Raw genomic sequence first — 26748 nt, forward strand, 5'->3', positions numbered from 1 at the left:
AGAGGCATGGGCATTCGGCCTCAACATCCGTCTTCTGCAACCATGGCAAGCAAACCCCCTATCAGCCCGAACATTACAGACGGCGGTAATCTTCTCCTAGCTCCCTATCTTAAGCGCAAGTGCAACATCCAGGTAATACAATGCAAGCCCATCTTAATCTTTTTTCTGGGATAAACGTTGTGGGCATAAGCAAGGATATTAGGGATTTCTGCAAGCAGTTGATTCGACGACACGTCATGTTGCGGTTAGTGTGTGTGTTTCAAGGAGGCTCAAATACAATCAGAGACATGGTTTATACAATTAGAGAGAGAGAGAGAGAGAGAGAGAGAGAGAGAGAGAGAGGTACTCGTAATTTAGGCTCAAGATATTATTGCAAAATACACACTAGCATAAAATATGTACATGGAGGGATTTATTTATAAGCCTTGAATACATATCCGACTGGCAATCCTTCTCTACTTGGCTTACACATAGCCATATAGAAAACCTAACAGGTTATAGGCCAAATGCCAAATACTAAGCTAATCATGTGTGAAGGAGTTACCTCCCCTTGGGCATGTAACACATAATGAAAACCCATTTATCCACACAGGATGACGCTATCCAATAAGGATGACAAGAATTATCCACACAGGATGACAAATAATACCTCCCCTTAAACTAGAGAAGGTAGAGATGGATCTTCAAAGTATATCTATACAAAACAAACCTCCCCTTCTTCCCCTACTTCTTCTTCGACCACATGAACTTCTCCTTTCATTGGCTTCTTGCCTTTATTGTTATTGTTGTTGTTACCTCCGCTACTATTGACGATAGCTTTGCCACCTTTGGATTTCTTCTTGCTAAAGGTATAACAATATGCAAATGGCAATGTGCATGGAGTCGGCACAAAAGTTTTTCTCACATAAAATGCTTCCGAGGAAGGTCTCACCTCCAGGTATGACAAGGGGAGTGTCTAATTTTCTCACATAGAGCAAAGAGAAATTCTTGAATGATACATACATTTCTTTTTTTTCTCGGTGAATATCACCTCTCTTCGTTGAGGATAACGATATGTGAGTGCTGGAAGCTTCATAGCATACATTGCAACTTTATTATGTTTGAAATCCAATTGAATTTTGAGCTACAAACTTTAGGGGTAATGAGAGAAAAAATTCTTCCTTTTTGTGAAGCTTGAGGTCTCCTGTGTATGCGTGAAGTCGGATTTACCTGCTTGACCTCTGATAAAATATGTTGCACTTCAGCTCCTTTGCAGGTGGGAAAGGCCGCTATTGGAATAATACCTTTTCTTATTGCTTATTGCGTGAGAAAAACCCTTAAAGGGTCCAGCTAAGCTGCACAGCTTTGTCAGGCAGTGGGGCGACGAGGGTTGCAGGTCGACTCGACAAGTGTGCAGCGCCACGTGTAGGTAGCATGGGTCTGAGGGAGACTCAAGTTTGCAAGCCTATGTCCCCACAGGAGAAATTTCCCCAAGAAAAAAAAGATTTCTTCCAACCAGTTGCAAAAAAAAATAGTGCCAAAAGCACTAAAAATCCAAAATAGTCCTCTGCCAGGAACAAAAACAGCTTCAGTCCATTACTGCAAGAAGTCTTTGACCCTTTCAGTTATGAGTAATAGGAAGGTGAAGCTAACAAGAAAGTCCAACAGGAAGAGCCAACAAACAATGGTGTAAAAGAGGCTAATATAGAAACATCCTCTCCTACTCCAGTGAACCTTAATAGGCCACAAGCCTTGAATGTCACTACCCCTCCAGACAACCCCATGAATCAAGCCAGGGGGTTGTCCTTAGTTGAATCATCAAATTATGAAGAAGTCTCAGTCCCCAACACTCAGGCCCAAGGCAAACAGAAAGAAGATCATGAATTGTTTGAATCTCAGCTACAAGATCAAGATAACATCACCAAGGCTCAACTCAGCTCTGAATCTGACAAAGCCCTGGACATCATAATGACTCAAGCTGAAGAAGACATGCTACCAATGCCGTCAAGCTTTTCATCCAAAAGGAAAAGAGAGACTTTTAAGGACCCCACTAGATCTTTGATATCCTGGCCAAACCATCGAAAAGCAGCAAGAAATAAAATGCCCTAACATTAAAGATTTTTCATTTAATTGCAAGGGTTTGACTGATCCTCTCAAGGCTCAAGTCATTAGAAGGTGGATCATTGATTCTAACTTGAAGCTTGACTTCATATGTCTACAGGAAATTGAAGCTAATGGCCCTAATCTTGCAGTCAGCGTACAATGGTTGGTGGGAGCAGGATACAAGTGGTATACTACTAATCATGTGCATGGCAAAGGGGATGCAACATTGGGTATATTTGAAAAGTATAGCAATCTGGTTCAACAGACTTGCATCTCAGATAAAGGGGAATTGGTTGGCTATCTCTTTAGGCAGCCCCTTTAATTATACTTTATCTCTGTATATGCTTCAAACTCCACAGTTGAAAGCGCCTCGATATGGGAGGAATTATCTAACCTGTCTAGTTCTTGCATCTGTGCAGACTTTAACATGGTAGAAACAACTTGGACAGACAATCAATTGAGGTGAAAAAGTTAAGTGGGAACAAGTTAAGTGGGAACAGGCATTAAACAGTCTAAAACATTTGGATATCTCTAAGAGTACAAGTCTTCCTTTGGAACAACAAACAATCTCAGGATTGCTTCAGAGGGTTGGATTGAGTCTATATGAGCTTTGATCTAATACAGGATTATTGACAGGTAAGTTGCTACAAGGAAAACTCTATATTATTGTTTGATCATACTCCTGTGGTTTTTAAGTTATAAGAGGAAGAGTGTATTTACAAGTCAGGATGGCCTCATTTGGATCAAACTTTGTTTTCAACAAATATTGTTAAAGAAAAAGTGAAGGACATTTTTGCTTCTTCCTTTAACAATAACGCTTTAGTTTTTAATTAAGGCTTGGGATCTTGCTATTAAAAACACTCGGAAGCTACTATTTGAGTATAAAAAGAAAGCCAGGGATCAGGAGTAACAAAAGAATGAAGAGATAGACGAGCTGGAAACTCTCTCTAACCCTAGTAGTCCTCCTACCCCCCCTTTGATAGAGCTTAAAGCCAAACTTAAGAGAGGAAGAGATTTTTGGGCTGGCAAAATAGACAAACCATACAAAAATAACCTTCTAAAAAAAAGAACGTTAGGGACTTCATTCCTATGCTAAAAAATAAGGATGGACAGGCTGCAACTTCACACCATGAAAACTTGAAGGTAGCAAAGGACTTTTTCTATGATATTTTTTCCTCACCTCCCAAAAAAGGGGTTGACCACAATACTGGCAGAGCCACTATTTCCAAAGTTGGAAAAAGAAGTGTCTGAGTATGTAACCAAAATGTTGGATCAGCCCCTCACAGAGAGGGAGGTTCTTGACTCTTATCTCTTCACTTAAGCCCGAGAAATCACTTGGTGTTGATGGCATCCCAAATGAATTTTTGGGAAAATTACCAAAATACCCCTCTAATTTCTGAAAATTCCCAAAATACCCCTTAAATTTGAAAATTTCAAAAAATACCCCCAATATTTTGTCATAAATTTCCAAAATGCCCTTCAAACTCTCCAAAATTCCCAAAATACCCCTGGTTGTGAGATTCAATTTCTCCAAAGATTAAAAAATTTGTAGCTTTTCGTAAGAAGACTGATTGTCTATCAATACAAGATGCTAAAACTAGATTTTGAGTTGATTATGTATGCTTTGGAGATGAATTGCTTCATTATTTTTAGACCTAAATGCCCTTTTTTACAAGGTAATTTGTGTCAAATTACATGCTAAGCACTCAAAAATGGATCTCCAATGTCAGGAATAAAAATCATAAAATCTTGAACAATCTAATCAAAATAGATACAAGGGTATTTTGGAGATTTCCACAAATTAAAGGGGTATTATGGTAATTTTTCCTGAATTTTTTTAATTTATAAAGACTTTATGGTGCCCCTTCTCTTGTCCATCTAGAAGGATGCTTTAAAAGTAGGAGCTCTGTCCACCTCTATGAATATTGTTGTCATTAACCTCATACATAAAAGGGGGGGGGAAAGAGGATCTAGGGAACTGGAGACCTATCACATGTCTAGCTTCTATGTACAAGGTTTTCTCCTTGTCTTTAGCTAGAAGATTAAGTCCCATCATGCATCGAATTATTATTCGAGAGCAAAAAGGGTTCATAAAGGGAAGGTTCATTCTTGATGCAGATAATTATTACATTGTGGGAGGCTATAGAGTATGCCCAAGAGTAGGATTTATTTATTTTTTAGATTCACTTTGAGAAGGCTTATGGAAGGATGGAATGGGATTTCATTTTTCAACCACTCTGACATAGGATTTGGCAAAAATTTTATTAAGTTCATCCAACTCCTTTTTGAGAATCCATGTGCTAGTGTCTCTATAAATGAAGAGCTTTCAGAAATCTTTCCATTGAGAAAGTCCATCAAACAGGGTTACCCTACTGCTCCAATCCTGTATGCCATATGCTCCGATGCCCTTGGCTAGCTTGTGCAAGATGCTCTAGATAAAGGCCTAATGAGAGGCATTATGATTCCTCGAACTAACAAAGATCTTGCATTGCAGCAATTTGCAGATGACACTAATTCTCTCTTGCCTAATGAGAGTAGAACTATATAAAAATTTTAGATATGCCTGGATACTTTCTGCAAGTCTAATGGATCAGTGATCAATCATTCCGAAATTGGTTATAAGATCTCCGAAGACCAAGCCCCTTAGAATATTTTGGATGTTGGATGTATGGAGATAAGGAATGGGCAGATCTTCAAACTTCTGGGCATACCTATGGGCTTCAAGGTCACTTATGCACAGAGATGGGAGTGGGTGGTTTCCAAATTCACACAAAAGTTAATGAAGTGGCAACACTATCAGACTTCTGTATCTGCTATAGCCTTTGTTCTCAATCAATATATTCTCCCTTCTTTTATATATATTGTCTTGTTGGTGTCCAACCAAGTACCAGCTGAAACAGGTAACTTCCCTAGCCAAAAACAATTTCCAAGGGGAATATATGTTGCCTACCTAAAGAGAAGGGAGTGGAAAATGAAGTAAAGCAAAGGCTGAACTGAAAATGGGAAGTTTCCTGAAGCTGCAAGCAATGGACCTACAGGTTCAAATGCCTTTGGGCGTTCCCATAATGGCTAATAAACACAACACTCTCATATGACTAATAATGCATCAAGGAGTGTGGAGTGGAGATAAAACACTCAAGACAGGAGTCAGCTGTTCAAAATGTCTTCAGCCAAGTCACCCTAAGAACTTTCGAAATTCATGACCTCCTTCAAGGCAATTACGAAGGCCTGGATATCCCACTATGGAATATATGGAGGGGATACATCTTAAGGTTTATGTGGCTTCAGAGAAATGCCCATGTCTTCAAAATGAATGCTCCTTCCCCTTATGGTTACTCCACCATGATCTTAAGTAGTTAGCCACAATCTTATGTAATAAGGCACAGGATGCTCTCCCCAAGGACTATTCTGCCTCTACCATTCAAAAAAATAACAATGGAAATCACCTGTCCCCTTGTTCTACCAACCTAGTAGGCAAAGGATGTTGCAACTCCTTGGTTGTTAGCTTCAGTTTAGACCCCCATCCTATGGGATCTTTGTACTCTTTTGTGTTGCCTCTTTAATATATAATTTTCTTTTTCTTTTTGAAAGGGAATCTAAAATGGGACCTGACCACTGCCACTAATAGCCATCAAGTCGTTTGATGGAACTACCCTGTAGCCATCAAACCCACAATAGTAGCTGCATTAAACAGCGCACGTTTTCCATTTTTTTAAAGGGCCCACAGAGTAATTGATTTTAATAGCACCTTGCAACAATGCCATTAACTACTTTGTGTCGATTCAGTGCAGCTCTCATGAGCCACAAGAGGGCTTATGAGAACATCGTACACTATCTGAACCAGGGTGTCTTTTTGGCTCTATATACTAATGCAAGTTACCCAGAATCCACGGGCTTTCACGAACTCCGAACTGGAACACCCCCCCCCCCCCTCAAAAAAGAAAAGAAAACAAACGAAAAACAAAAGAGGCCAAAAAAACACCTTAACACAACCAACATTAACAAGTGATTCTGCCACCCCCATTGCCGTAAAGTTCCTTTCATTCAAGGGAAGGCCAAGAGCTCTAGAAAACCTGGTTTGAGAACTTCTACTCGTACCACGAAAGCGAATCTCCGAATTGTACATTTGAGTTTTAACCCCTAGATAAGTACGCCCATATCAAAACATTGGTACGAATACATTTGTAGCAGAGGAAGAGCTTCATCTAAACATAACAAACTGTCGACACCCCTACATTGAATGATGGAGAGGTAGTCATAACTTGCATTCTAACTCCATGAGAAAGAAGTACTGTTTTACCTTAGTTCGAACGCTTTGGCTGAAAACTCCTTTTTTAGTCATGCAAGTGCACAACTTGTCTCTGGGTTGTTACAAAGATCTCTGTCTCAAAAGAATGTGAGAATAGATAATGGGTAGATAATGCTGCATCAAACAAGCAGACCAACCATCACATGCATCATCAGATATACCTAGGTCGCCATGAGCCGTCACGGTAGGGCATGAGCTGTAATCTCACAATCGATCATGCCATCTTGCACCGTGTCCATACAATGGTACTGGGTTTGGGTATGCAATCTGATTAAAACGTCTTAAACTCTCCGCATACAATGGAGCACCAGTAGTGGGCATTGGCAGTGGCAGCATGCCTCGTGCCCCTGCATACGCTATTTCTGCTGCCCTCTCTTCCAGCACATGTCTCCGCTCGTACATGCCTACCGTTGGAATGGGTGGTATATATGACCTTGGCTCACCCATCTGTAGACGCCTCTGTGTGTGGTGGAGAAGTTGATTTTCCCTCAAATGCCTTTCTAAATAAACGTGAGGAGGTATCATGACGGAATTATGAGGCAGGGGTGGCCAGTCAGTGAAGACCGACTTATCGTCATCACCATGTTGGTCATGCTGCAACTTCAATCGCTTCGCCGGACGCTCCCTTATCAACTGGCCAGTATTTGCAGGAGGGACCACATTATGCGGTATGGAAGCATGCCCCATTCGAGTCAAACAATCCGTACCCAACACATCCCCTCTGATCTGTTCAGGCCTTCTATTATAGATCCTTGAGAAAGGATCCTCAATGAAGCCTTGAACAGATTGGTAATCCACAGCCCTTGCTTGACTTTCCTTGTTCCTTTTCCGCTTGTGTACAGCAGAACTGATGTGCAAATCAAACAGCAAATTTTTCAGAGAGTGGGCTTCATGTACCCCCATGAAATAGTCTTTCAAATGAGCCAAGGCCTGGTTACAACAATCGTAAATGGCCTCAAATCCAACACCATTTACTGCGCGTGCTGCATTCTGTGAAAGAGATGTGAAGTCTTCCACCTGTTCAGTGATGAGGGACCAGCACATGCGATCAGATCAGGACCCAGTGCCGTTTATGTAGTAGACAAGAACAGAAACAAACATTACATCGTTTCAAGCTTCAAGGCATGCACTCACTGGAAGTACATGAACATACTCACAACTCTAAGGTAATGATACCATCTACGAGATATCAGCTCCATCATACTTGTGTTTATTTAAAACTAAGGCATTCTAATTGAGTCATTAGTGCCAAATAGTGGGCGTATCTCTCGCTCTCTCTCTCCCCCCCCCCCCCCCCACCCCCGCGAGAAAACCTCTCACAGACATGCACAATCAGACGTTCATACAAAGGCCCTCTTTCTGAGTTCCTTTGACAACTAATGCGTTTGAATGGAAGAGGGTGGTTCACTCACAAAGATCCAGTTTGGGCTATCGGTCATCGTCCAAGTTCCTTCGTATGCACTGGCACAAAGTCCCTCTTGCCACAGATCTTTTACTGCCAGGACCTGTAAAAACGTATCGCTTTAATCCAGTATACTGCCGATGAGAGGTGTGATGTTTGTTACATTGAACAGAAAACATCTTGACAACTTGAGTCTTTGACAGTCTCAATTATACTGCATCCAAGCTATAGAAGTAGAAGTTGAAAATACCAAAGCCAAAAGAGTACATTTTCCTTGAAGACAAATTGCTTGACAGCAAACAATGATAATTTCTGACAATGCCATGAGTAAAACAAAGAATGCGATCACACAATTGATAGGCACCACTTCCACTAAGGCTAAGATCAAAGGAGACGGTGTAGAAGTCGAAAGAGTCCACCAGCACGCATGCCCAATGGACCAGAAGGGGAAGCCCTATTTCTAAACCGACAGAAAAATGGGCAAGTCTCCCTCTTCCAGAAGTTCACCACTGCATATCACTTTTCAGCTGAAAATTCAGAATGTGCACCTCAAGTGCATCTCATTGGCTTCCAGACGAAGTGCCTTACGACCAGGGTGCTTCTGAATGGCTGGGAATTATGGGGAGCGATAACATTGTCTCCGTGTCTAGTGAACAAGGGCAGAGGAGGCAGGTGAAGTAGAAGATCTTCTGGTGGGCATGTCTGAACCGTAAACATCCCTATAACTATTGGAATGTTAAAAGACCATGTCGTCAACCTTGTCGAGTTGTATTTGACAGAGCTTAAGCAAATACTTAACATCTCGATGCGTCCCGTCATGACCTCCAGATTTAAGGAGCGAGACTTGCTTTAAGACCATGTCAATAAAAAAAAGGGGTCTACATCAAGGAAATTCAAATTTGCAGCCTTGAGGCCTCATGGGCAGATGGCGGAGACTTCCAGTTGACAAACCATAAGGTTTTCTTGTACTAAGAGGACTCCCCCATGGGCCCTCTAAAGGCACCATTAGAGGGCCCTCTGTTTTCATTCACAGCGCCCCATACCCAGTTTTGACCACCCCTTTGAGGAGAGCTGCAACCGGCTCAGAACTGCTACCTTTTCGCTTGGGGGGGGTGCCTCAACCACCCCCCACCTTCACGATGCGCCTTTTATCACGGGCTATCGCCTGTTTCAAGAGTGCAAGCAGCATTGTTTGACCTGTTGCCTTCACTGCGCACCCCCTCCTACCAATCAGGACATAGCTGAAGGGGCCCTCAATTGCAGCACCCTCTAAAGGGTGTATTGCCCTCTAAGAAGTGAAGATCTCACCTGCCACATCTCATGCTTGCATTGAGCTTCAACAAAAGGCTTTAACTATGGCCTATGGTGGAGACTTCTAAGTTCTATCTGATGGTTTTTTGTGTTATGAAGCTAAGATCTCACCTTCTCCAAACTGATGCAAGCATCACTGAAAGTCCAGAATGTTTTATATATCATCAATCATACATCAAATCAAACAGACAGTAAAGAAGAACTGAAAATAATGTCCGTAAACAATTTCCCAGATTAGTCGTTTTGAACTATCTGTGCCATTTATCATAGAGCTCTAGAAAGCAAGAAAGTGGGCGAATCAATATATTGTTTGTCATCAACTTACATACAACTTTCTGAAATACAACTTACATACCTGTGATTTGTCCAGTTGATAATTTCACATTTCTTTGGTTTTCATTAGTGCGTTAAACACTGAAATGCGAGAAACGGACAATCGACTCCCTCTCTCCTTCCACTACAAGGTTTAGACCTTTTCTCACTTTGACAAAAAGACCTCTTTTCCGCTCTCTTAACATACTGGTAGGTGCTTCAACTTATTCAATAGTCAGGAATATTCCCATCTCCACACGAGGTATTTACCTCTTTATCTCGTCTGAAGTCCCTTTGTAAAAGGGGTATGATTGCAAGGCTCGAACGCAGGCGGCCAGCAACGGCAGTCACTGCTTTTAAGCCATGTGGGCGAATGGCTTGCGTGATACAAAGTGCGCTGAACTAGTTTTAAAAAAAACTTATGAAGCTGCCTCCTCGCATAACGTGCAGCTCTGGCTGCCCTGCTCGTTCAACCAACACATCGCCGAGCTCGTCGTCCATTTCCAGGCTGCCTTGCCTCTGCAGAACAGGACTCAGCCAGCGCATCGCCGAGCTCGTCGCCCATTGCCTTTCCTTCACAGAGCTTTCAGACAGAGCGAGAGAGAGAGAGAGAGAGAGAGAGAGAGAGAGAGAGAGAGAGAGAGAGAGAGAGAGAGGGGGGGGGGGGGGGGGAATTGCCATGCAGCCACCCACGTTGAGAGAGAGAGAGTTACCATCTGCAACCACCCACGTTGTGTGTATGTGTGTGAGAGAGAGAAATGAAATGAAATGTTATATTAACGTCTTCGAAAGGCCAAAATGACCTATGAGACCAAAAAGTTACAATTGGTGAATCTGATATCATGTCTGAGTACGGAATTACAAAGAACTAACACTAAAACACTAAGGAGAGAGGAAAAAAGGAAATGAATCTGAAGCTGATTCGGAATTGAGGCGAGATTGGGGGGGGGGGGGGGGGGGGGGGGGGGTGTTTGGTGGGTTCAAATGAAATCTCTCATCGGTCGTTGTCGGATCTCATCAACCTCCTCCATGGTCAGTACTCTGGTTGGGCGTCTTGCATGTCGAGCTAGAGTGATCCGTATCTTCTGTTGTATCCTTCGTCGATGGTGGGAGACCCCCCGAGGTCACAGGCGTATGGATCTGCCTAGCTCAGTGGCTCGGTCAAGCAACGTACCTCTAGTGTGGGTGGGTTCTGAGATCTGCTGTGATGACTGCTCCTCTGGCTCTCCCCTGGCTGGTGTAAAGAAATCTGTGATTCGTCTCTGAGGCTGTCTTTCCCCTGATGTCCTCAGCAAGCTCTCCCTAAGTCTGCGCAGTTCTAGCAGGAACAATCCGAGACATCTCTGATCCTTGTATCTCATGACTCTAGAAAATGGTCCGAAACCTTCTCTGAACAGGCAATGGAAGCGGCCGCGTATCTTATAGTACGCCGGGCAATGACATGTGTAGTGCAGCTCTGTCTCTGGCTCTAAGTTACATAAGTGACATATTCTGGGCCCTGTTGGCACCCCTCGAAATCGGCCACTCTCAATCTGGAGCTGATATGAGGATGTGCGTATCTGCCCAATAGCGCATCGTATCCCATGAGATAAGTGTGTATCCATGTATGCAAGCCTAGTCACAAAACCGTCCTCCGTGAGTTGGAGAAGATGCACTCTGTAGAAGGACATATCCATGTGCTCCTGGTATCTAGCTGAATCAGATCCTGGCGTATGAGTCTGGTGATCTCTATCTGTGTGAGAAACACGGGGGGTGCATCCAGGGAGTATTGAAACGGAGGCAATCTATCCATGTGACTGAAATCATGCTGTCATCTTTCCATACCAACATGTTGTATCTATCGCCTTGTAGCGTAGTTGTCGAGATGACTCCAGGCCAAGCCGAGCGTATCTGTCCCTAGCAAGATCCCATAAACTGATCTAGTCAATGCCTCCACCACGAGGGGGGGGGGGGGGGGGGGGGGGGGGGGGGGCTAGCTCTCGGCTCGGATAATCTCATGCGGCACTGAGGCCTTAGCCCGGATCATCTGAGCAATCATAGAGACTAGAGGCCTCTCCATACATCTCCATCCATCTATGTTGCCAGATCTCCCATGATGATCTATTGAGGGTCCACATACCTGAACCCCATAGAGCATAGCTGAAGTCACTAGAGTGTCAAAAGGCCAGAGCTTTGTTCGCGGTTCCTGAAACTGAACCTGCGAACACATCCTCTCCAGTCCTCCCAAGGCTGCATACGCTCTCGTCAGTCTAGTCTCTGATGCTCTCCTCAATGAAAACACCGGTCCACCGAAGACTACCCCAAGATAAGTATACGCATTTGTGTACTCCACAGTCTCCTGGCCATACGTAAATGTGGGTGCTGACCTCCTGACCCACTTTGGTGTGGTGTTGAACGCCATGACCTTGGTTTTCCCCAAGTTGACAGACAATCCACTGTCACGAGAAAATGTATGCAAAGCATCTAAATAACGTTGCATCCCCTCTGGAGAGTTAGAAATCAACACAATATGATCAGCATATAGTAACAACGGAATCCATGTCCCTGCTAGCTGAGCCCCTCTATCTCTCTCACGCTCTACATAGTCTAAAAACTCATCCACATACATCCCAAAAAGAGTCGGAGATAGGGGGCATCCCTGCTTCACTCCAATAGTGGAGTGGACCATGTCAGGCATCCCCTCAGTAGTGCGAACCCGCCCCATCACCGTCTTGGATAAATCCAGAATACCCCATATCAGCTCCACCCATGTCCTGTAGTCTGCGTATAAGGCTCTTGGCACTGTGTCAAACGCTTTGCAGAAATCCACAAAGCTACAATAGATCCTCTTGCCATGGTGTCTACCCTCCTCAATAATAGCTCTGAGTGTCAGAATCTGGTCAAGAGTGGAGAAACCTCTCCTGAATCCTACTTGCCCTGGTGCTCGTATGCCCTCTTGCTCTGCCCGTCTACTCAGCTCCTGCTCAAGAACGGATGCATACAACCTAGCTAATGTGTGACCAACCATGATGGTGCGATAATTCCCGGGAATCATGGGATCTCTTGACTTGAAAATAGGCACAATCGTAGATATACTCCAAGTCTCAGGGAAGCCTTCATACATGGCTCAATTAAACATCATAGCAAGGAGCTCTGCAAGCATATCTCTGGCATGGATAAAGTGCTCTGCTACCAGACCGTCATGATCATGTGCTCTCCTTGTCTTCATCCTATCAATGGCTTTCCTTACCCTCTCGGCAGTAAAGAAAGAACATGTCTCCGGGCATGTCTCTAGTGGATCCGGCAAAGGTGGTTGCCTTGGTGCTGTATAGAGAGATGTGGCACATTCCCCCCATGTCTCTGTGGAGGTGACCGCTGGTGGTAGTGAGTGCTCGTGGAATGGCCTCCATGCTTCGCCTGAGTCTTGACTCATAAATAGCTGATACAGATCCCGCTCGAGCTAAGATAGATAAGACCTTTTCTTTCGTCGCACTAGGCGGTGAAAGATAATCTGTGACTGTCTATGTGTGGTAATACCCATGAGCAATTTGATCCTCGTCTCTCTACACTCCTCATCATACCAACTGTTCTGAGGCATGCTCCCACATCGTCTCCGTGTATCCTAGCTGTGGGGGTATGCCTCTGATGCTGCATCATGGAGCGTCTCTATCAATATCTGGGTGAGTTTAGCTAGTAGCCGTCCCGGCTCCTGAGTGCATAGCTGCATGTATATCTCATCCATATACACAGAATCCGTCTCCCTCATGAAGGTATACCGAGTATGCGTGGGGACCTCTCCTAATGGAGCTGTGCTAAACTGAAATGTCAGGGTGAAAGACAAGATAGCATGATCGACTACTACTCCAACTTGTCTAGTGTCCACTATGAAATCCTGAAAGAATGGAATGAGACCTGGCTGGTGGGCCATAACATAATCCACTGTGCTAGTACCATGTCGGTGTGGAAAGCAAAGTAAAACCTCCAACTGTCGAAAAATCTTTGTAGGCCATTCAAAATGGCCAATCTATGTGCAGTTCCCATATCTATAAGTATCTGCCATACTCAGTGTACTCCTCATCTTGTGATAGTCTGGATAGGCCCATCTCTGTAACGTCCAGCTCCCTAAGCATCTCCTCTAAAGTATCATAAAATATTGTCTGGTGATGGCCAGTCCTAGCATTGAAGTCCCCTAGTATGACAATGTCAACATCCTTGGAAAACTCCCATATGTCATTATTCAGAATAGCAAAGGGGGACTGTCCTCTAGGTGATGCATATACTAACGTACTAGGAGGAAAGTAACAGATAGCAATGTAGAGGTATCTGCCCTGAGCCTCACCCACATATACCTAGCTTGTTCATCCCTGCGCGCTTTATATATCAATGGCTGCAACTCCTCCCTGAATAGAACAGCCACTCCCCTTGAGCCCCGTCCTCGATGTTCCGATCTGGTCTCCAGACTACAGGTTGTCTCCCATCTATATCCGCTCACCTGCGGCATGGATTGCCTAGGGGCTTGCTGCGTCTCAGAGTAGAAAATGATCTCTCCCTGTGAAACTATCTTCAAAGGCACCTACATCAAGTCGGAGTGACCCATTACAATTCCAAGTTGCCATCTTTAGTGTGGTTCCATAGTTCTCGCACCGTCATGCGGAGCATCGCTCCAATATCACCACCCTCCCACCTGTAAAAAGCAATCTTCCCTTTCTCCCTTGCTGCTCTAATTTCCGGCATTACTTCTTGCATATGAGCAATCTGCGAGAGGGTGAGGTCATCTCCAAGAAAGATGCCAGTCTTCTTTAGAGTCGGTCTCTTCTTCAAGAAGTCCTTCGCTTCCATGGAGGGGAAAGGGAGGATGAGTGCCCTTTCTTTCAAGGTTTCTCCGTTGCTCCCATTTTTCTTACTGCCCACTCTCCAAGCCCTCGTATGTGTATGCTCGTTAACCCCCACCAATCATGAGTTTTTTCACCTCTTCATCCACATTATCTTGATTTCTAAGGCCACAAATCCTTACGTGTAAGGCCTGCACACATCTCCTTTGCTCCTCTTCTAGTGTCAAGTTAATGATGGTTGGTGTGGGGATAGGGGTTATTTCCTTGCCCTTTCCTTTCTTGACAATCTCAATCCATTTTTCGGCCTCTTCTGCTTTTTGTTGGGCCGTAGTGCGATTTCCTCATCTTGGGCCTTCACACGATCCTCAAGTGTACGTATCGTGCTTCCCTGTGCCACCACGCGCTCGTCGAGTGCGTTAATAGTACCTAGGAGGTGGCGATTGATCTTGTTGATGGACTCACTCATTTCTTCTTTGCATTTTTGAATGGCATCCTCCATAGGGTCATCCCTTGCCATTTTGTTTCCTCATGACTGAAGGCCGCAAGGGGGGGGGGGGGGGGGGGAGAAGAATTTTTTTATTTTATTTTTCTCTCTCTACGCGCGCAGGTTTTCTCTCTATACGCTCGCACAGAGAGAGAAGAGAGAGAGAGAGAGAGAGAGAGAGAGAGAGAGAGAGGAGAGAGAGAGAGAGAGAGAGAGAGAATCGCAAGAGATTCTCCTTAATGTGTCATTTCTCACAATCGAGGAGACATACTTTTGCAACTCAATGTGTAAAAAGCTCAACAAGTGGGAAAGATTCGTAAGCTTTCAATGTCATAATTCTAGCAATTATCGTAAATCTTGAATCCACTCGCTTATTCAAACCGAAACAGAAAAACAAACGACACCAAAGTAATGGCCAAAATATGGGTTGATCCCCCCACACCCCCCCCCCCCCCAAAATAGAGATTCCCTATTACTATAGGAATGTTACGAGCACAGTAATGAAAGGTGGGGCAAAGTCACCACACTGCTGCCTTGAATGATTGAATCTACTTGCTCAGTGGCAAGACCAACTAGGGAGTCATAACTCATGGGAATACTTGCTCGCAGTGAGGAGGGAGTCACAACTCTCAATCTGAGGATCTACACCCTGTCTGAGGGAATCTCTTTCTTGAACTCGTCTAAACCTACTTCAAGAGATGGCTTGGCAAATGCCAGAGACTTGACTCCAGTGAATCTCCTACTGATACAAATCCCAAACGGAAGGGTACCTGCACCTCCTAAAGAAGAAAAAAAAGAATCAATCAAAAACAGGAAAAGCATTCCCTACCAGCCCCATACTTGATTATGTTTCGCACTGAAATTGAGCTATACTGAGTTGGCTCTACAGCTGTACAAAGAGCAGCTTTGCTATGATGAGACAGAGAGAGGATGTTAGATGGGGTCGCTTGTCCTGAACATATTTAAGGGAGAGAGTGCTCTCTTACATAGGCATCTTGAATAAGTGCACCTATTACTGCTAAAACTGCCCTTTCGCTCGCAATGTGGAGACGCTTGCGATCACATGACCAGGAACAATCTCATGAAAGAGAGGTGGCATTTCTTAGCATATGTGCTAGATGGTACTTCTGATCTGATTTAAAAATAGCACATACATACTCTAATTATTCTTGTTATCACAAATGTACACAGACTGCATGCTAAATCCTGCTACACTAATCCTTATAGAAAGTTGCAATTAAGCTTTTAAATAAGAAAAAACAGTTGTATCACTGGTTAGCAAGAAGAGTGAAACACATAACCTGATAATCAACTAGAACATAATCACCTTAATAGCAATTCAAAGCCAAATAATATGCTTACTTTTGTTAGAAATGAGTTGAACAACTGAACAACACTTTCACTGTTTTTCTTGCCGAAGTCCTTGTAGGCTTTCACTTGGCATTCAATCAACGAAGCTCCATCTGAAGCAATTTTTACACCTGTGCATAAAACAATTGCTGGATTCTTATGTCCGGGATCGTTGTATACAAGACCCTGGTCATTCTTGAGTCCACAAGCTCATGCACGATAGACCTCAATAGAGTAAGGTGTATTAAAAATAAATGACTGACCTTTTGAAAAGCTTGAAAATGGAGGAAGTATGGCTGGTACTCTTGTCTGGACAGATTAACAGACCAAAATGAGTAACTTCCAAGTAGTTTAAAAGTGAATTAGACAGTGAGAAGGGTCAGTATATCAGCAAAAATGAAAAATACTGAATCAAACCCTAAAATCCAATGAAATCAAATGAGCATAGACCATGAATTGATATCTTGGCAACCCGTTCAGATGCACTAATAGAAAACATATCCACTATCGCAACTCACTGCTCTCTGGCATAGACGCCCTGAATCCGAAGAACTACAAAAGATAGCAAGAGCAAGTATAATTTCGGTGCCTGCCATAATAAGCATCTTTCTGAGCACCAGTAAAGATTTGCGCATGAAATGTCATTGGCAATCTTCACAAGCAATTTTTACTGTCTCATATTTTCAAGGAATTTTACTGCTCAGCTGAATTAATCGTATACTCTACCCACTTCCCTTTCACCTTAGCAAGCTAAATTTGCAAACTAGTTCTGCGTCAAAGTCTTAATTTACACTTCCATGATGAAACTTTGAATGCTAAGCTTATTGAAAAAAGGCAGGACAAGTATACTCCACAGATTCTACAGACAGCCAACATGGTTACAACCAGGGACATTCGCCATCCACCACCAAAACAGAAAAATCCTTCATTTTATCAACATTATCTTGACATCGCACTCTCTTGAATGAAGCATTTTGACAGTTCATCATGCTCTTTAAAAGAACCCAACTGGAAACACACCAGTTTCTCAGTAAAAATTTTAGGAATCAAAGCGTCTCAACTAGACTGTTTTGCAACTAATATCAGACAGCAGGTATAACATTTTGACTGACTTCGCTTTCTGGCCCCTCAACATAGAAAGCAAGACTACAAATTGCAATACAATAACCTATACCAGGAAAGCGCATGTAATGCAGGTTAGATCGTGTTGGAGACACCAATACCTGCAAATGTAAGGCTGCCAATAAAATTATGCTCAACGAGTTCAGTGTGTGGTCTTTTGAACTGTTAATTCCCTGAGCATTGGCCCAAGCTTTCAGCTGCAACCAAAAACAAGAAAAATAAGTGTGAAAACAAGGACAAGCGCTTTCTTAAAACTGTATTGCACACTATTTTGAAGCTTTCAATGTGGTCTGCTAGACTTGACCTCATCTTATGTAATATGGACACATAGGACATGACCTTTGCCGCTTTATTTTTTAAAAAACTTGAGCAAAAAGTTACATTGAAACACAAACCAAGAAGCACAATTTGCGGAATCTTGAATCGATGGTTGAGAAAATGCGTAGAAGTTCTGATTTGATTATTCCATCCCTGTTTTCTACAGAGACATCACACTCTATTCCAGTTTTGCAATGTATAAACTTCACGACTGGAACTTTGGCCTTTAGTACAGGTTGTATGTCTCGTACAGTACCAACTGCCAGACATATAGGAAAATGAGCCCTTGGAGCACAAAATCTAAAATCCAGAACTGTGAGAGTAAAAATGTTCAGTTACTTGATTGCAGCTTATAGAGCAACTTTGTCATCTTCTTCAGGAGGTGCACTCCGTCTTGACGAGCAAGATTTTCTGAACCAAACTCCACATTCAGAGAGATGTCCAAATCACTGGATGATGTGAACATATCCATTGTGAAGGAACCAAATGCTCTAGCATTCCAAACCCCATGACGCCTTCTCACATCAGCCACTGCACAAAAACGTACAATATCTACTTCGGAAACAATGAAACTTAGATCTAATAATTCTAAATATGTGATCTCCAACAATTAGCCAAACAGGTAAACTAGTACCCCACCCCATCAAAAAAGTGGAACTTTGCCATATATTAATTGTCTTCAACCTTCACACTGAAGGTCATCATCCTCTCAAGAGACGCTACAATATTTTTAAAGTGCTACCAGCTTTGTACTTCTCTGCTAAAAAGCTCTTTCTAGAACAGTAGTCTTTGATGAGTAGAAACGTGCTCTACCCCTCACCAATTGCTGCACATCTCTGTCAAAAAATGTCTAGTACCACTAAAAAATGTCTAGTACTCTCTCTCTCTCTCTCTCACTCTCAGTGGATACAGATGGGAGACAGCTTACAGACAGGAGACACGCTCAGAGCACAGAGGAAGGGGCTCGGGGGGAGTGGCAGTGTTATTTAGAGAGGATTTGCAGCCATTGATACATATAGCCTGCAGGGATGAGCAGGCTAGGTACATTTGGGTGAGATTGAAAGCAGAGACAGGCAGATATCTCTACATTGCTATTTGCTACTTTCCCCCGAGTACGTCGGTCTATGCATCACCCAGAGGACAGTCCCCCTTCTCTATTTTGGATGACATATGGGAGTTCTCTAGAGATGGTGACATTATCATTCTAGGGGACTTCAATGCTAGGACTGCCCATCACCAGACAGTGTTTTATGATACTTCAGAGGAGATGCTGAGAGGCTAGATGTTGTAGAGACGGGCCTGTCCAGACTATCACACGATGCGGAATATACTGAATATGGACGACACCTGATAGACATGGGCACCGCACATGGACTGGCCATCTTGAATGGCATACAGAGGTTTCCTGCTTTGGGAGGCTTCACATGCTTCCCACACAGACATGGAGCCAGCACAGTGGACTATGTCATGGCACAACCGAGCCTCATCTCTAGTATCCAGGACCTCACGGTTGGACCCAGACCTGTTGGTGTGGCAGTGGATCATACTCTTGTATCGCTGACCATTTCTTTTCAATTTAGTGTAGCACACAGGCTACGGGCAGCAGCCCCAACTTGCTACACCTTCACGCGGGAGACGGACTCTGTATACATAGATGGGATCTACAGACGCCTGTGCACAGAGGAGCCAGGGCAACCTCTGGAGGAGCTTACTACTATACTGACACAGACACTACATGATGCAGCAGCAGAGGCATACCCACACACCCAGCCTGAGCAGAGACGCCGTTCAGGGAGCATGCCCCAGAACAGTTGGTATGATGAGGAATGGGACACTAGAGCTAGACTTCAGAGGGAGGTGCTTTTGGGGAACATCACTCATAGGCAGTCACAGATTGACGTCCGACGCCTAGAGCGGCGGAAGAAGAGGGCATTTTTGGCTCGCCTAGAGCAGGACCTATACCAGCTATTCTTGAGTCGAGACTCACGTGAGGCGTGGAGGCTCTTTCATGAGCACCCCCCCCCCCCCCCCCCCCCCCCCCCCCCCTGCCATCACTTCTACAGAGGCCTGGGGCCAGTATGCATCATCTTTGTACACAGTTCCTGAGCAACCCCCCCTTCCCGACCCCCCCGATCCATGCCCGCACACATGTGGTTTTTTCACCACTGAGATGGTGAGGAAGGCCATTGACAGGATGAAGACTGGGAAAGCTTATGATCATGATGGCTTAGTGGCTGAGCATTTCATGCATGCTAGAGATTTACTAGCAGAGCTTCTAGCAGTTATGTTTAACCGTGCCATGTGTGAGGGCTTGCCTGATACCCGGAGCCTATCCACTATTGTACCTATCTTCAAGTCGGGAGACCCTATGGAGCCTGGGAACTATCGCATTATCATGATTGGACACATATTGGCACGGTTGTACGCATCTATTCTTGAGCAGCAGCTGAGTAGATGGGCAGAGAGAGAAGGGATGCGCGCAGCCGGGCAGGCAAGTTTCAGGAGGGGTTTTTCTACTCTTGACCATATCTTGACACTCAGAGCCATCATTGAGGAGGGCAGATCGCATGGGAGACGGATCTATTGCAGCTTTGTGGATTTCCGTAAAGCATTTGACACAGTGCCCAGAGCGAGATTGATGCGCAGATTACAGCAGATGGGAGCACCCACAAAGCTCATTTGGGGAGTCATGGAATTATACAGGTCAGTAGTGGGGCATGTACGCACCCCAGAGGGTCTACCGGTTTACTCCACTATTGGGGTGAAGCAGGGCTGCTTGCTCTCTCCTACTCTATTTGGTATGTATGTAGATGAGGTTTCTGACTACATTGAGAGAGATGGTGATAGAGGTGCATAGCTAGCGGGGACATGGATTCCAATATTGTTACATGCTGATGATATTGTTTCATAGGTTTGCCCAAGAAAGTGGTTTGTTCGTCAACCTTGGTAAAACCAAGGTCATGGTTTTTAATACCACCCCACAGTGGATCAGGAGGTCAGCGCACGCCTTCAGGACAGGAGAAGGTGGAGTATACAGATGCTTACACTTACCTTGGAGTGGTTTTCAGTGGACCAGCATTTTCATTGAGGAGGGCAGCAGAGGCTAGATTGACCAGAGCCCATGCAACATTGGGTAAATTGGAAAGGATGTGTTCACAGGTTCACTTTCAAGAGCCTCGGACGAAGCTCTGGCTCTCTGACACTTTGGTGGCCTCTCTATTGCTCTATGGAGCTGAGATTTGGGGACCTTCACTAGACCATCACGGGAGGACAGGCCGCAGTGATGGATGGGGGGACATGGAGAAGCCTCTGGTCTCTATGATCTCGCGGCTCATTAAGGCCAAGACTTCAGTACCACGTGCTATTATACGAGTAGAGCTAGCTGCCTCCCCACTGGTGGTTGAGGCGCTCACCAGATCTGTCTCCTTCATACACCGCATGTGGAAACTTCCCAGAGACAAATATGCACGCCTTGCACTTGAGTCCTCTCGACACTTAGCCGTGCAGGGCGATACAGCATGCTGGTATGGGGAGATGACGTCATGGTTTCAGGCGCATGGGTTCAGCATAGACAGATTGCCTCCTTTCCAGTACTCACTGGATGCGCCCTCTGTGACTCTTACACAATCCAAGATCACCAGGCTCATTCGCCAGGACTTGACTCAGCTAGACACCAAGAGGACATGGATACAGCCAGTACAGGAGCTAGGCATGAAGATGGCTTTCTACAGAGAGCATCTCCTCCAGCTTACGGAGGATGGTTTTGTGACGAGGCCCAGATACATGGACACTCACCTGTCTCATGGGATACGATGTGCTATTGGCCAGATACGCACTGTTGCCAAATTGGCTTTATCTGACAGAAAAATAATTCTAAATGAATTATTGGATTTATAAGTGAGAGGGTTTTCTCGCTTGGAACACCAAGGAAAAATAATTCTAAATGAATTATTGTAATTTTAAGTGAGAGGGTTTTTCTCACTGGAGACATCCGAGTACAAAATATTCATAGTGCGTCATTCAGAGTAATGACGGGAGCACTATGAAAGGGAATATCTGTAAGGCCACCAGGAACGGGTACTTCTGATGCGTCACATCGGATGGGTGACAGGGAGCATCTGGAAGAAGTATCCGACCATCCGGGAACTGACATCTCTGATGCGTCATAGGATGGGTGACATAGAGCATCGTGAAGGAGATTGTACCGTAAGATCGGTAGGAAAGGACTAGGTGATGGATATTCCTGATGCGTCACAAGGTGGGTGACGGGTGCATCGGAAAGGGAATATCCATAGTCGGGAGGAAATTCCGAACTGTGTTAGAATTGTGCACAAGGAAAAAGCAAGCACTTGAATGAAGATGGGTTCAGAGGAAACTTTGAGGAAAAACAGATGCTTTCTGAGAAATCGGGATTACTTTTCGGGAAAGCAGATGCTTTCCCGCGAGGAAGTCTATGTCTGCATTGCAACTATGCATCCAGGGACGCCTGGGAAGTGCTGTGAAAGCATTGTTTTTAACTTATAAGGTTTTATTGAGTTTTTGGGCAGGTCCAGACTATTTTTAAAATATGCAGGCCGCCCACTTAATAAGTGGGCAGCCATCTGATAAATAAGGCAGCAGATCAGCCAGCGTTTCCTCTCTCTCTTTTTCTGGCAGAACAGAAAAAAAACAAAAATTATTATCAAAAAAAAAAGAAAAAAAAAACGGCCGCGATCTCTACACGAGCAACTATTCGTGCCCGTGGCTAGGAGCTATAAAAGCATCACATGCCCTCACTCAGAGGGGAGGATCAGTTTTTACAAGAAGGAGATGCTGCTGCAGAGTTCACCCGCAAAGAAGACGATTGCCGGTGATGCCCATGGCTGCCCCAAGTGTACCAGATGTCGCCAAGACCAAGTGCGCGAGTTCCCTAGCGAAGAAGTGCCTACGAAGCGTGTTTGCATCGCGACAAGTTGCTGTTTTTCTCTGTTTTCAGCCCATAAACGTCGTAGACGGGGCTGATTTACGAGAAGGAACCCGAGAACACACCTCTTTTGTGTGTAGGATTGGAAGAGAGGATTTTCTATGGAGAGATCTCTTCCGGGGTATTGCTTTTCCAGAACGGAGTTGCGTTTCGAGTGTCGAGACTTTGAAGGTAACGATTTTCATGTTATGAACTCTGAGTATTTGTTTGCAGGTGTACTTCCTCTTAGTGAGGGAGTAGGAGCAAAGGAAGGTATGAGCCTCTACAGGAGAAAAGCGCTCTGAGGAACTAGGGCCAGATCAGCCCAAGGGTTTCGTACCCGAGTTTGGGAAGTAGATCCACGGATCGGAGAGAGGTAGTCTCTCAAGTTGCGATCCGGAAGTTGGGATTCCCAGGTAAGGACTTCGTGTCCGGGAAAGCAGAGTTGTTCTGCGGGAAGAGGACTCTGGAAATAGAGTTCTAAAAGAGAGTTGCAGGGATGTCATGCCCTGAGTCTGGAAGGTGAGATCCAGAGGCGAGAACCTTGATTCTCGAGGAATTGGAATAAGGAACGGAAGTTCCTTGGAATAGGGTTTTGCCCTAGGAATCGGAAGCTGAGGCTTCCGAGAACCATCAAGTCTTATTCTAGAACGAACGTGGTAATACGTTCGGTTCAAGTGCTTGTATAGACTTCTCCTCAGTAATAAAGATACTATTACCGGGGGGGACCAGCCCATCTTCTGGTCCCCAAAACTGTGTCGATCTTCTCACTTTATCTCTCTCTCTCTATCTATTTCTCTCTATATCCTCCGGCTTCAATATTAAGTGATAAATTTTATTTATCCGAGTATATTTTATATTGCTATGCGCTCCCGTTTGTGACACGCACATCTTCACACCAGCTGCAGATCGAGGCTGGGAGATACAGCGGAATACCAGCAGAGGCCAGGACATGCCCCCTGTGTGACATCGAGCCTGAGATAGAGTTGCACTACACATGCCACTGCCCCGTCTACTACGAGATACGAGGCCGCTTCCATTGCTTGTTCAGAGAGGGCTTTGGACCATTCTCTAGAGTCATGCGGTATGAGGATCAAAGATGCCTGGGTTTGTTTTTGCTCGAGCTACGCAGACACAGAGAGAGCTTGATGAGAGGAAAGACTAGCCAGTCTCAGAGACAGATCATAGACTTCTTTAGAGCTGCCACTGGACACCCGGAGGAGTTACTACCACAGCAGAGCTCGTCCTTTACACCAGAGGCATACTGATCGACCGAGCGACTAAGCTGGGGAGATCTAGACGCCCACGACTGCGGAGGACTACACAACATCGACAGAGGCTGCAGCAGAGGATCCGGGTCACTTTGGCTCGACATGCACGACGCCCGGTCAGACTACTGACCATGGAGGAGATTGATGAGATTCGCCAGCGACCGATGCTGGATCTCCTGTGATCTAGTTATCCCAGCTAGCTGTTTTAGCGGCTTAGTCCACACTCAGCAGTCTAGGATTCCATAGTATTTTATTTTGTCATTTTGTCATCTTGTTACTCTGACTCTATATCAGATCCACCACATTGTAACTTTCTGGTCTCATAGGTCACTTTGGCCTTTTGAAGACATTAATATAACATTTCATTTCATTTCATCTCTCTCTCTCTCTCTCTCTCTCTCTCTCTCTCTCTCTCTCTCTCTCTCTCTCTCTCTCTCTCTCTCTCTCTCTCTCTCTCTCTCTCTCTCTCTCTCTCGCTCTCCATGTATGCTAGACTTGCTCTTGAGTCATCGAGACAGCTGGCATTACAAGGAGATACATCATGTTGGTATGCACAGATGAGCTCATGGTTTCAGAGGCATGGTTTCAGCATGGACAGGCTGCCCCCGTTCCAGTATTCTCTTGATGCACCATCCTTGGCTCTTACACGGATGGAGATTACTAGACTCATTCCGCAGGATCTTATCCAGCTTGATAGCAGGAGGACATGGATAGAGCCATCACGGGAGTTCCCAGGGCTTTCTATAGAGAGCATCTTCTCCAACTCACAACAGACGGATTTGTCAAACGGCCCAGCTACATGGACACACATCTATCTCATGGGTTACGATGTGCCATAGGCCAGATTCGCACATCTTCACACCAGCTTGGGATTGAGACAGGTAGATTCAAAGGCATACCAGCAGACAGTAAGATATGTCAGTTATGCCATGTAGAGCCAGAGATAGAGTTTCACTACATATGTCACTGCACAGTCTACTATGAGATACGGGGACGCTTTCATTGTTTATTCAGAGATGGTTTTGACTCGTTAGATAGAGTCATGAGATATCAGGATCAGAGATGTCTTGGATTATTTCTACTTGAGATACAGACATAGACTCTCTCTCTCTATTGAGAGGGCATAGACAGAGACAGCCCCAAAGACGCATCTCAGATTTCTTTAGTCCGAGTACCATAGAGGCAGAGGGGACACCACCATCATAGAGCTCGGTTCCCACCCATACACACACCAGCGGTACTCTCATTGACCGAGCTATATAGTTAGGGAGATCGAGACGACCGCGACTGAGGAGGGGAGCCACGCAACACCGGCGGAGAATGCGGCAGAGGATTCACAGGATTCTAGCACGACACCCTGAGTGTCGATCGGGGTAGGCTTCTACTACTGCTATATTATATCATGGTGACACTTATCCCCACTTTGTACCTATGTGGCATGATACCATTGCTCAGCCTACCAGCCACCCATAGGAGTCGGTAGCACTCCTATCTCAGTGTTTAGTTTGTAGTTTTCTTTGTTTGTACCCAGACTTGGTACTAGACTCATCATTGTAATCAGTTGGTCTCATAGGTCATTTTGGCCTTTTGTAGACGTTAATATATCATTTCATTTCATCTCTCTCTCTCTCTCTCTCTCTCTCTCTCTCTCTCTCTCTTCTCCTCTCTCTCTCTCTCTCTCTCTCTCTCTTTTTCTTTTTTTTTTTTTGGAAAAATTAGGGCTGTATATTAATGAGTACAATATAATCCCCAGCGGATGCCAAAATAGCCTATCACGTGGGGTGTACAAGCTGAATGTAAGGGTGAGAGCCACTATAGTGACAACTCGACTAGAACAATCTCATGGTGGTCCGTGTGATGAGTGGAGGAGAAACCACCGAGGGGGGGCATAATGCCATGTAATTTGGTCACCTGTAAGTGTGAAGAAGAGTGGAGATCGGGCCCAACGCCGAAGGAAGGCAAATCGACGAGCCGCGGCTGCTCGAGATGTACCTAAGGAAGAATCCCACTGCCAAATCAGGGTGTGAGTCCAACCAAATGGCAGTGAGGGTATCCTGAAGGAGCTGTGGAGCCGCACTGAGAATGTGAAGACAACTGAGGTTTTACTTGCCCGTGAGCAGATCTAGCATCACACCCGACACCGTTGTACAGACACTATGGCAGAGATCTTGTTGGCACCCTTCACACTTGCAGAGCTTCATGCTGCTACTGAGAGTCTAGATCCATCCTCCTGTCCAGGAGAGGATGGCCTCACTAGAGCTTTCTTTTTGACTTATTGGGATGTATTGCATATACCACTGCTTCGCGGTTGTCAGGACATCTTTGCATCAGGATATATGCATCCAGATCTTTGTTCAGATCTCATATCTCTTATTCCGAAAGGGGGTGACACCACTCAGCTCCGCCAATGGAGACCTATTACCCTACTCCCTTCGGTCTATAAGATATTAGCGTTACTCATCAGTCATCGCTTGCGACCGTTCTTACCAGATATTATTCATACTTCTCAGATAGGCTTTGTCATGGATCGATGCATACTAGATAATATCTTCACTTTTTATGAGGCAATAGAGTGGGCCAGATCATCTTCTGAACCTCTCGCTTTTTTCATCCTTGACTTCGAGAAAGCATACGATCGTGTTGAGTGGGACTTTCTCGAAGGATCATTAGCCAGGATGGGTTTCCTTGCGAGATGGACCTCCGGCATTTCCGCTCTCTTCAGGACTGCAAGCAGTGCTATTACTATTGGTGGTCGTGTCAGTCGTAGTTTTGAGCTTTCTCGATCTGTCCGTCAGGGATGTCCTTTAGCAGCATATCTGTATCTATTTGTAGGAGAGACTATGTCCGACTTTCTTCGTGCTCAGAGTCATGCATTTCGTGGCTTGACCATGCCAATACCTTCAGCTTCGGACCTTATCGATCAGGAGTTTGCTGATGACACTATGCTGATGTTGCGCTATTTGCTAGCAGCTCTTGATGCCATGCGAGAGGCCCTAGAGGTTTTTTGCATTGCCAGTGGTGCACGCATTAACTG

The 26748-nt window shown here is 44.8% G+C and overlaps 1 protein-coding gene across 4 annotated transcripts in view; it reads right to left on the reverse strand.

The window, feature by feature from the left end:
- Window positions 1–636: 636 nt before the first annotated feature.
- LOC147423751 (protein HESO1-like) overlaps window positions 637–26748 on the reverse strand; it is a 60015-nt gene continuing 33903 nt past the window's right edge. For 3 of the 4 annotated variants that reach the window (XM_086501042.1, XM_086501043.1, XM_086501041.1), the window contains exons 4-10: window positions 17841–18032; window positions 17579–17760; window positions 17285–17380; window positions 16325–16370; window positions 16074–16192; window positions 7804–7896; window positions 6278–7408 (exon numbers count right to left, since the gene is read on the reverse strand). In XM_086501042.1, coding sequence (XP_086357168.1) covers window positions 6596–7408; window positions 7804–7896; window positions 16074–16192; window positions 16325–16370; window positions 17285–17380; window positions 17579–17760; window positions 17841–18032 — 1541 coding nt within the window. In that variant the 3' untranslated portion in view covers window positions 6278–6595. Of the gene's footprint in view, window positions 1547–6277; window positions 7409–7803; window positions 7897–16073; window positions 16193–16324; window positions 16371–17284; window positions 17381–17578; window positions 17761–17840; window positions 18033–26748 lie in introns of those variants that run through there. The other variant, XM_086501044.1, reaches the window with a different exon arrangement.

The sequence above is a fragment of the Adiantum capillus-veneris genome, chromosome 26 (assembly GCF_014529385.1).
Source record: "Adiantum capillus-veneris isolate H3 chromosome 26, ASM1452938v2, whole genome shotgun sequence".
In the NCBI taxonomy this organism is placed as follows: domain Eukaryota; kingdom Viridiplantae; phylum Streptophyta; class Polypodiopsida; order Polypodiales; family Pteridaceae; genus Adiantum; species Adiantum capillus-veneris.